Source organism: Schistocerca serialis, chromosome 6, assembly GCF_023864345.2.
Source record: "Schistocerca serialis cubense isolate TAMUIC-IGC-003099 chromosome 6, iqSchSeri2.2, whole genome shotgun sequence".
Classification (NCBI taxonomy): Eukaryota; Metazoa; Arthropoda; class Insecta; order Orthoptera; family Acrididae; genus Schistocerca; species Schistocerca serialis.
In genome coordinates this window covers 100,668,377-100,680,630 of record NC_064643.1, presented here as the reverse complement: position 1 = coordinate 100,680,630, position 12,254 = coordinate 100,668,377, and the positions used below count along the sequence as shown (strand labels likewise).

The 12,254-nt window shown below is 39.0% G+C and overlaps 1 protein-coding gene across 1 annotated transcript in view; it reads left to right on the top strand.

The window, feature by feature from the left end:
- LOC126484407 (polynucleotide 5'-hydroxyl-kinase NOL9) overlaps positions 1 to 12,254 on the top strand; it is a 72,056-nt gene that overhangs the window by 47,218 nt on the left and 12,584 nt on the right. The window contains exon 6 of the mRNA XM_050107908.1: positions 7,570 to 7,671. Within this exon, the coding sequence (XP_049963865.1) occupies positions 7,570 to 7,671 (102 nt within the window). The remainder of the gene's footprint in view (positions 1 to 7,569; positions 7,672 to 12,254) is intronic.

Below are 12,254 nucleotides of genomic sequence, written 5' to 3'. Positions count from 1 at the left end.
GATTGCTTCTGCATATGCAGTGTTGTTTTGAGCCATGGAAATCATGTCCAGACTGTTTTTGCAGTTAGGGCTGAGGAGCTGTCTGTACTAGACCACAATCTGTTATGTTTGCAATGAACAGACATGTGGCAGCTGTTTGTATCAGACAGCCTACCAGCTTATCACTTAAAAGCATTATGCATCCAAGTTAAATATAGAACTGGCAATGAATGTGGTACTGACTACCCATAATTAATTTGGAGGTAGCATTCCAAGTGCACACAGAAGTCTGTGTGTTGCTAACTAATGCAGGCATGCACTGGTAATGCAGACACATACTGGCATATCAGTTGCCTACTGTTACAGATAGCAAAGCTGACATCAAGCCATCTCATTTGAAGGTCAAGTCATACACTCAGCGATTGTAAGAATCTATATAGAAATGTTAAATTTTTGATAGTATATTCCATTAAGGAATCAGTTAATAGTATTCCATTCAGAAATGTTGTGTAAGTAATGTGAACTGTTATTTGCACGTACTCTAGGTTGTGTGATAAAATTCTGTGCTCACATTCTGCTTCAATCAATAACTGTTCCTCTTTATTATTGAGCATGGCTGACCAGTGGTTTATCTGATGATACCCAAGTGCGGTGACTCCGTTGTGAGTGCTTGAGTGCCTCGTGAAGGAGTTAGCATATTTCATCAAAATATAAGAGGTATTAGAGATAAATTTAGTTAACTGCTTATAGATGTTCACTCTGGCAGCATTGGTATCAGAGCACGACTTAAATAGTGTGACAGTTCAGAGGCTTCCTTTACCAGAATATAGATTAGCTGGCTGTTTTTCAAGGGGTTGTTTGCGGACTGGGAGAGCAGCCATGTACATAAAAAGCCGTATTCCATTTGAGTCCGTACATATATCAAAACTCTGCACTGAATATATATTTGAATGTTGTGCAGGGGCAGTTGAAGTTAGTGAAACTATACTCATGATTGTTGTTATTTATAGGCCCCCTAATTCTGACATCAGAGCATTTCTGCTCAACCTAGAGAGGGTTCTTGGTTCATTTTACAGGAAGTACAACAATTAGTTGTGTGTGGTGACTTCAGTATTAATTTTGTATATGACTGTGCAAGAAAAAGTATGTTGTAAGGGCTCCTAAGTTCATATGATCTGATGCAGACTGTATTTTTTCCAACCAGGGTGCAGGGGAAATTCATACGATCTGATGCACTGATGCAGACTTTTTTTTTCCAGCCAGGGTGCAGGGGAACAGTAGCACAACCCTAGACAATATTTTCATTTGTTCTTCATTACTAGATCCACATTCTGTTAGTAAAAGGGTGAATGGCCTTTTAGGCCATGATGCGCAGATTTTATCGCTAAAAGTTTTTGTACTCAAACAAATGTTTTGTATAATCACAAACTATGCAGGAAAGTTAATCCAGTGGCAGCAGGGAGGTTTTTTTTTAAACCTCATCAAGGAACAAGAGTGGCAGGATGTTTATAGTGCTGATAACATAGATGACAAATTTAATGCTTTCCTTAACACATTTCTGAAGCTCTTTGAAAGTTGCTTTCCATCAGAGTGTTCAAAACAGGTTACTAGCAATAAAAGGCAGCCTGGGCGGCTGAGTAGTGAGATAAGGATATCATGCAGAACAAAATGGGAATTATATAAAAGTCACAATCGAACTACAGTAGCCCATTACGGTAAACTGCTTAAAATTATTTATTAGGAAGGCAAAGGATCTGTGGTATGCAAATGGAATAGCTAATTCACAACATAAAATTAAAACGATATGGCCAGTTGTGAAGGAAGTGTCTGGTCAGCAGCACAAGGACAAGGATATAAAGTCAATATGTAGTAAAATGTTTGTTGCCGATAGGTCAGATATATGTACAGTATTTAACAACCACTTTCTGAACATAGGTGGTGAATTAAATAAAAATGTAGTTTCTACAGGGAATCATATAATTCTATTGGAAAATGGCTTTCCGAGACAGATATTTGAAATACTCCTTCGTGATACTGACAAGGGGGAGATTGAGTCGGTAATTAAAAGTTACTGAAGTATAAGAACTCTCATGTTTATGATGGAGTATCTAGCAGAATACTAAAGTACTGTGCTGAACACATTAGCTCTGTACTTAGTCATATTTGTAATTTTTTCCTTTAGGAAGGGGAGTTTCCTGAATGATTATAGTACTCAGTAGGAAAGCCTCTTTATAAAAAGATAGAAAGGGATAATGTTGACAATTTTAGACCTATTTCTATGTCATCAGTGTTTGCTAAAGTTATTGAAAAGGCTTTGTATATGAGGATAATTTGCTGTCAAATGTACAGTTTGGTTTCAGAAATGGTTTAACAACTGAAAATGCTATATTCTCTTTTCTCTGTGAGGTACTGAATGGGTTAAACAAACGGTTTTGAATGTTAGGCATATTTTTTGATTTAACTAAGGTGTTTGATCGTGGTGATCACAAAATATTGTTCCCGAAGTTGGACCATTATGGACTACAGGTAGTAGCTCACAATTGGTTCACATCTTACTTTCAGAACAGATAGCAGAAGGTCATTCTCACGGTATTGATAATGGCTATGATGTGGGGCCCGAGGGGGCGCAATTAAATGGGGGCTATCCCAGGGATCAGTGCTGGGCCACTCCTTTTCCTTATTTATATAAATGATATGCCTCCTAGTATAACAGGTGAGTATAAAATATTTGTTTTCTGATGATACTAGCTTGTTAGTAAAGGATGTTGTGTGCAACATTGGCAGTGTTTCAAATAGTGCAGTTTCAAGACATAAGTTCATGGCTTGTAGAAAATAAACTAACACTAAATCACAGTAAGACTCAGTTTGTACAATTTCTAACACATATTTCAACAAAACCTGAAACTTTAGGTACACAAAATGGGCATATGATCAAATTTCTGGGTGTTCAGATAGACAGTAAACCGTTGTGGAAAGCCCATGTTCAGGATCTTGTGAAAGTAAGTGATAATATTATGAGAAGAAAAGTTGCTGCTCACCATATAGCGGAGATGCTGAGTCGCAGGTAGGCACAATAAAAAGTCTCTCACAATTAAAGATTTTGGCCATTGGCCTTCATCAACAATTAGACACACATACACGTGCACACACACACACACACACACACACACACACACACACACACACACACACACATCGACTACAGTCTCAGGCAACTGAAACCACTGGTGGGGGTGGTGGACGGTGAAGTTGCTGCAGGTTATACGGTGGGCAGGGGACAGGTGGGGAGGGGGGGAGGGAAGTAGTGGGAAAGGAGAGAAATAAAAAAACTGGGTGTGGTGGTGGAATGAGAGCTGTGTGGTGCTAGAATGAGAACAGGGAAGGGGCTGGATGGGTGAGGACAGTGACCAACGAAGGTTGATGCCAGGTGGGTTACAGGAATGTTAGATGTATTGCAGGTAAACTGCGCAGTTCAGAAAAGCTGGTGCTGGTTGGAAGGATCCATATTGCACAGGCTGTGAAGCAGTCATTGAAATTAAGGAGATCATGTTTGGCAGTGTGTTCAGCAACAGGGTGGCCCAGTTGTATCTTGGCCGCAGTTTGTCGGTGGCCATTCATGCAGACAGACAGCTTTTTGGTAGTCATGCCTACGTAGAATGCAGCACAGAGAATTTCTGCTCTTGTAGACCAACACCTTCGACCTATTACCCTTACCACTATTGAACAGTACCTTTCCCAATGCCTGATGGATTCCAAACTAACAATCTCCTTCCTAGTCGCCACGAACACACACTCACTCACCCACAATTATTTCTCCTTGGAAGGCATTACCTACAAACAAATCTGGGGTATGGCTATGGGCGCACCCGCATGGCGTCATCCTATGCCAACCTATTCATGCGCCATCTAGAGAAATCCTTCCTAAAAACACAGAATCCTAAACCCCTCACCTGGTTCAGACTCACTGATGACATCTTTGCTATCTGGATCGAAGGTGAGGACACCCTATCCACATTCCTCCAGAACCTCAACAATTTCTCCCCCATTTGCTTTACCTGATCCTACTCAACAAAACAAGCCACCTTCCTAGATGTAGACCTCTACCTCAAAGATGGCTATGTCAGTACCTCCATCCATATCAAACCTTCTAACCACCAGCAATACCTTCACTTCGATAACTGCCACCCATTCCATACCCAGAAGTCCTTTCCGTACTGCCTAGCCACCTATGGTCGTTGCATCTGCAGTGATGAGCAGTCTCTCTTGAAATATACCGAGGGTCTCACTGAAGCTTACACTGACCATAATTATCCTCCCAACCTTGTACAAAAACAAATCTCTCATGCCTTGTCTTTCCATTCCCCCACCACCTCCCAAAATCCCACTGTCTGGGCACAGAGGAGCATCCCCTTGTAACTCTGTACCACCCAGGACTGGAGCAACTGAATTACATTCTCCACCAGGGTTTAGATTACCTCTTGTCACGCCCTGAAATGAGAAATGCCCTGCCCACTATCCTTCCCAACCCTCCCACAGTGGTATTCCGCCATCCACTGAACCTACACAATATACTTGTCCATCCTTGACACAACCCCTGCTCCCAATCCCTTACCTCATGGCTTATACCCCTGTAATAGACCTAGATACAAGACCTGTCCCATACATCCTCCCACCACCACCTACTCCAGTCCAGTCACTAACATCACCTATCCCATCAAAGGCAGGGCTACCTCTGAAACCAGTCATGTGGTATACAAGCTAAGCTGCAGCCACTGTGTTACATTCTATGTAGGTATGACAACCAACAAGCTATCTGTCCACATGAATGGCCACTGACAAACAGTGGCCAAGAAACAAGTGGACCTCCCTATTGCTGAACACGCTGCCAAACATGATTTCCTTCATTTCAATGACTGCTTCACAGCCTGTGCCGTATGGATCCTTCCCACCACCACCAGCTTTTGTGAATTGCACAGGTTTGAACTTTCCTTGCAATACATCCTACGTTCCCGTAACCCTCCTGGCCTCAACCTTCGTTAGTCACTGTCCTCACCAATCCAGCCCCTTTCCTGCTCCCACTCCAGCACTACACAGCCATCATTCCACCACCACACGCAGTCTTTTTATTTCTCTCCTTTTCTGCTACTTCGCTCCCCCCCCCCCCCCCCCCCCCCCCAATCCCAACTCTCCCATAAGCTCTATGAAACCTGCAGCACTTCACTGTTCGCCACCCCCACCGTACTGTCTCTCCCCCACCCCGCCCTAGCCTCCTTCTTACCCCCATCCAGTTGCTAGTCCCATCATGCACTGGTGCTGCTGCTTGCAGTGTGGTTTCAGCTGCCTTAGACTGCAGTCGTGTGTGAGTTGCATTTGTGTATGTGCGTGTGTGGGGGAGGGGGGGGGGGGGCTATTGTTGAGCAAGGCCAGTGGCCGAAAGCTTTAATTGTGAGAGTTATTTTTTTGTGCCTATCTGCAACTCAGTATGTCTGCTATATGCTAGAGTAAATAGCAACTTTCCTTCTCATAATATTTTTATGTTCCATCCTGGATTTTCCATTGTTTTAAAGTAAGTGATAGTTTGATATAAAAAGTAGTCTACTTTGCTTATTTTCATTCGCTTATGATGTATGATGTTATATTTTGGGGTAACACTTCCCATTGTCAAAGGGTATTTTTGGATCAGAAAAAGGCAGTTTGGGCTATAAGTGATGTAAGTTCATGAACCTGTTGTCGACCCCTGTTCATTACTCTGGGTACTTTGACATTGGCCTCCCAATATGCATATATATTCTGCAAAATATTGCTTGTTAACAATATCAGCTTATTCCCAAGAATTAGCAGCTTTCACTCAGTTAATACTACACAGAAAATCCACTGTGTATTTGCATTGCATCTCCTTGACTCTTGTAGGGATAGATGTGCTGTATTCTGCTGCATCCATTTTCAGTAAGCTGCCACAAGGATTCAAAAGTAATCCACATGCTTTAAAATCCAAACAGAAGAGTTTGCTCATGGGTCACTTCTTCTATCCTGTCGAGGAGTTACTAGAAAAATTAAGCTAATTTCCATGTTACATTGTTGACTTTATATAATCTTATAGCTTGTTGTATTTTTAGGATTCATAAACATTTTATTTTATCTATTATTACTTTTCTGTTACAATTTCATGTATTGACTTGTTCCGTGTCTGTTGAGATGTGTTCCTCGAGTTGATCCTACAGGAGAACACATTGATAGTAATCTTTGCCAGAGATACGATGGTGACATAGGTGTATCTCTTTTTCTCATTGAACAATCCTCAGATTTTGAATAGTTTTCATATTAAAAGTTCATGTCTCACTGCTGTAAACCAAACTGATAATTCAAACTAATTGTAGATTTTCTATTTCAGACACAAGAAAATCACTGCTGTGAAAACTCTGCTTAGCTTACTGAAAGCCTTTTGTGATACTTTTATTTTTATGTATATTTATTTCCTGTTTGTCTAGTTGTTGTTTTCAAGTGTAATAAATGCAAAAGCTCAGTAACTGATTTTATAACTTCACTGTTAATTTAAACAATGTTCCATTAAATTGCTGGTTGTTCATTATTTCTGTCTTAAGATAATTGATTTTAGTCACACTGTAGATTGTGCTGTGTTGGGTGCTTCCATTAGATATTAAAGTTTATGTATGCTCGATACTAACAATATAAATAGTGCATGACCATTAATATCTATTTCTGCTACCAGCAGGTCTTTTTTGTTTGTAGTTGTGGAGGTTTGAAGTGCCCCTCAATTGGAATTGGTAATATTCATTATAGGCTACCAGCAGCATGCTTTAGGCCATCTTAAAAAGCTGAGTTTTTCAGGCTCCAGTCTTATCTGGTTGTGATTTCCAAGCAAATCACCGTTGGATAGTGGTTTAAAAAGAAAGGCAAATAAGGACAGTAAAATACTAGGAAACTAAATTACAAACTCAAACTAACTACTGTATGCAACTTTTATTTTGATGAGTGACTTGTTACCATCTAATGTATTCAAGTGCTTGTAATTGTGTATAGAAATTAGTTTAATTTTGTAGTACACTTTTCCTAGTTTTTTACTATTATCTTTTTTCTGAATTTTTAAACAGAGCATCTGATAAGTGGTTGCTCAGTTGATACAAGCTTGACGGTGAAAAATATTATTAAAAAACTGATTACCAGTTATGACAGAGATGATAATTTAACATCCACAATCACAATTAGTCTAATGCTATGCCACATATTCCAACACACAAAAAATAGTAATTTTTGTTTGTGAGATGTAATCTGAGTGCTGCGAAATTAGTGTAGACTTTTTCAGGTATTATCCGGACTGTGCTTGTTGTGGTGAGCATGTGAATAGTATGCTCATTTTGAAACATTAGTGGCTTAGAACATTTTTTTTAAGATAATTGAGAGGTAATGTGTTTGTGTTGGAAATAAATTGTATCACCAAGATGTGATAAACAGCTCTTTTGCTCCAAAACCTAACATATAACCGATAGGAAAAACTAATTACATGCCATCAAAACATTATATTTATGTCAAACAATGTATTATTTTGATTTTTTTAAATTTTGGTTTCAGGGGTCTAGATTCTCGGACAATGCGAGAGGTTGTTATCATGTCCTATTTGAGTGGAATAACTGTGCCCCCAAACTACTCCTTAACAGAGCTAGTGCCTTATGTGTGAGTATTTTAAAGAAATTGATTTATTTTATTAATAAGGGATACCATTTTTTTTAAAGAAACTGGAAGAGCTGTACCTTTTGCAAGTGTCTTATATGGACATTGATGTTACTATAATATTTTATCCAGTGCCCTGAAAAGTGTTTGAAAATATAGCTCATTCATTTCAGGAGCCAGCATATGGTATGAACCTAGTGTAAACAGAAATTATAATTAAATAATCTTTGCTGATTACAAAGAAAAGCTTGGATAATATTTGTGGCATGTAAGTAAATAATGTGTCAAGCTCCCAAACACTGATTTGGAGATAATCAGTGAAATGTTTATAGTACTTATAAAAAGCAGCATAAAAGTTGGGGAACTTTTATACAAACATGAAAACTGTACAGGTTTTACTCTGAATAAGTGGCTTTAAGAACAAAATAATACAAAATCTGATTGTGATGTACTGTCCGCAATGGCTTTAACATAAATAACAACACAATTGCAATGATGCCCATTTTCACTCATTTTACAAGGTTCTCCTAACGTCACTTCTCTTTCAATGTCATTTTAGCTAAATCCCTTCTCTTTTCTTCAGATGACCTAAATTCATATGCTTGTGTTTCCAGCTGGACCTGTTGAAGATCAGAAGGCTTCACATTCCTCCTCAAGATATGAAGTTCTCTGAACTCTTCAGTTGCATTAACAGTTGATCAAACTTGCAGTACCTCTACCTATTCAGCAGTCAGTCTATCCACTGTACATTTGAAATATGCATGTTGGTGAAATTCTTATGTTTTTCAACACTTGACTTAAAAGCCTTAAAAATCTGTTTCCAGCATAACAGTCACTATGAGTGGTGTTGTATGCATAGTTTCAGTTATGAGGCAAACTAAATATTTTGGAACTTCACACACAGTTAGCCTCTTTCATTTCTCAATGTGGGCAAAATCACAATCGCAAGACATTAAAAAGTGTCCTTTCACCAAATGTTGTGTTCTGTTTCCATAAAATAACCCTTTACTGCCAGGTAAACCCACAGAAACATAATCATCTTATTTTTGTTCTGCATAACTTCGCATAACTCAGGCTTGGAGGCAGTGCCTGTAAGTTCATAAAAATATTCGGCATGCAGGATTCTAAATAATTTGTGTAAAATGGTTTAAAATTCAATTAATCAGGCTTTATTGCCTCCAAAACAAGTGATAAATGGCTATCAAGTCCATATTTACTGCTGAAACTATTGTTTTCACCACTAGTTTTCATACATAAGAAGCTAGAAGTTGACTGCTCCAACCTGAACAGTATTCACATCCTGCACAGTTACTGACCCACAGTTATTCTCAAGTTACTTCAGCAAGTCGTTCATTGATCTTCTTAAAAAGATGTCCTGAAGTATTCAAGAAACATGCCACGTGGAGTTGAAATATGACCAGAAGTTCACACGCAAGTAACTTCCAAGCTCAGAATTCTCAAACTTTCACTGAAACATTCAAAACTGTAGTTACTTCACAACTAGGATAAAAGAACTGACAGAACACACCATTTTCTTCATCTTAACAAAAATTTGTGTGGCGTGGTTCCACATTGAGCTGCAAAGTATGACGGTCCCTGAGCGACCTTGGAGACAGAACTACAGCACAAAGCACCAGCACTAAGCACAGGAAATGCTTAATTCCCATAGGCTGATGATCTACGCATCCAACCAGAAGAGCTCCAGCTCTCCAGTACTCACAGTAATCCCTATAGCATCTAGTGTAATTATAGAAAACAATGTATAAAAGAAAGCCTGTATTTATGAAACCAAATTTAATTTAAATAAAACGATTGATATATCCCCTTCACTGTGACATTGGGAAAGCAGTTGCAAAACCCGTGCGCGGTGCCAGAATCAGACTTTCCTGCAGTCTGAATTCTGTCTCTTTATAAGTCAGAAATAAGAAATTAAATGCATAAGTATGTACATATAACTCGTATAACTCGCACATCTTTATTTTTATAGTTTTACAAATACAATTACTTAACGTTTCCACAAGTTGGAAAGGTTTTGCTGGGGGGGGGGGGGGGGGGGGGGGGGAATTTGCTAAAGTCATGCCTGTTTGATGGTAATTGTAATAACTACAGCCTGGCACAATGAGGCACCACTGTGTGGCTGATGTGTGAAATAAATTGCTTTTTAATTGAGACAAGTTTGCAGCAAAGGGAGTGCAATGGGCTGTGGGTTGGAAAGACCATGCCTGTAAACACCCTGTCAGGAAAGCAACAATGTGTGGCAGGAAAGCAACATTGTGTGGTACGGTACAACAGTGCAATTTTAAGATAAGGGTGATATAAATGGACCTAACAGAGAATGGTACTTGTCAGGGCAAAGCTATGTAAGAAACTGATTTAAAGTGTGTGTAGTATATTTATATGGGTGCAGCAGAGAAAACATCAACATCAAACTTTTCTTGTGTCTGCTTTTGTATAAAAGAATGCTTGATGGACATACGTCACAGGATTCGTGATTGCACAAGAATTTCCCCACGCAAAAATTTTGCACAGTTTTGTAATAAAACGTCCACACTTTATGGATGTCCTCTCTCTCTCTCTCTCTCTCTCTCTCTCTCTCTCTCTTTCTTTCTCTCGCCCCCACCCCCCCAAAAAACATAACTAACTAAGAATTTTTAGGTGATTACTGTTATCAAACTATTTTAACAAAAGTAAAAAAAAATTCTAGAAAAACTATGAACTGACTCCTAGGTTATAGTTTTATACAAGATTATAAATGAATACATTACAACCCCTAGCTCTACTATTGTACTACCAGGAAAGTTATTATGGATTCTAGGTAAAACTTTATACCTCCAAAAGTGATGCCGATAATGAACTGAGATTTTTACGGTGTAATTGTAATACCAGTACAAATCTATGTATGGAGTATGAAAAAGATTTCTTTAGATTTATTGTGAGTAGGCATAACAAATCAATCAAATCATAGGTTAGCTCACTGCCCCAGCTCTCAGCATCAGGTGAGTGCATGTATGTGAGGAAAAAAATTGCTCCCCCCCCCTCCCCCCCCCCCCCCCCCCCTCAGGTACATGGCAAAACAAACTCTTAAGAGTGAATAATTCACTGCTAGGAATCAAGATTCAGAATCATGTACTAGGTGACATGTTGTAGTTGACATTTATTATGGAATCACACCTCAGTTGTCACTTGACAAATGATGAGTAGTGAGACTGTCTTCACAGAGTCTCAATACTCTTCTTTAAATGTGTTAATGTATGAATTCTACTTTTTGTCAAACCAAGAACCTCACAAAATTTTCCTTTACATTCTTGTATTACAGATCCCTCACCATCAGCCAATGTGTAGCGCATATTTACTTCTTTTGTCTATGGTATTACCAGTTGTTCAGCACCTTCCTACATAGACAGCTGAGCAGTTTCATAAGCACCATTATTTACTTTGGGTCTCTGCCTTATCATTTTGCAGACACATCTGTGAGACATTGCATAGGAATTTTGCTTCACTGTATCCTGTAGCGAGTAGAAATCATTCAAGAACTTAAGTGTCTGGCCATGTGAAAGCTGTTTGCATTTACAGGAACCCTAAAGAGGGAAAAAGTAAATTATTAAATGCGTGCGCACGTGCGTGCGCGCGCGCGCGCACACACACACACACACACACACACACACACACACACACACACAATATTTGAACATCAATGTTGTTGTGCTAGAATGAATGTTATCTTTCAAATGCTGTAAACACTTTCCCAATGTTGTGGCACTTGTATCAGAATATATGTTGTTGGCCTTGGCAGTTCCAGCAGTTCACCAATAATTCTAATTTACATTTTTTGGCAGTTGACCTGTTTCTACTTACATGCCACATTTTTGTATGAACATAGTACGTTATAATTTTAGAAAAAGGAAAGTTCAACACAGGAGATTGTTAAAATTGCAGAGAGAGAAGAAAAACCAGATAGTTACTAAAAGGAGTCACAACACCTATTACTGCTGATAGGATTACATGAAAATAGAGCACAGCTTTTCTAGCTTTAGGCACAATAGGTGCCTTCCTTAGGAAGGAAAGCTGAATTTGATGGGGGAGATTGTATTCAGGGTAGGTGGAGAGTAATATCACTAAAAATACAGATTAAAAGGACAGTATTCTACCTTCTTTTTAGATTGGGTTGGTAAGAGGAAATGAAAAGTGGAATTAATAATGGAATTAAAGAATAATGAATCAAAAGAAAGAAGGGATAAAATGGAAAAGAAAGAGGGGGAGAGAGAGAGAGAGAGAGAGAGAGAGAGAGAGAGAGAGAGAGATGGGTGGGGGGGACTGGTTCTCATGGGGAATGGGAGGGTAAATAAGTAAATACTAAAAAAAGGGGATATAAGTGTAACAAACGCCAATATAGAGAAGAAATGGGTCAGTGTAAGCTAATGAAGAATCAACCACAGGAGTTGTTTACTAGGTTATATGTCTACACTAAATGACCTTGGATTACCACAGTAAACTGGCACAGCACATTAATAGGCACAATCAAACTGTCTACCGTGGAAATGACTGACTTTCATTTCAATGTGGTAAGGGGAACTGAGTTGAAAAAG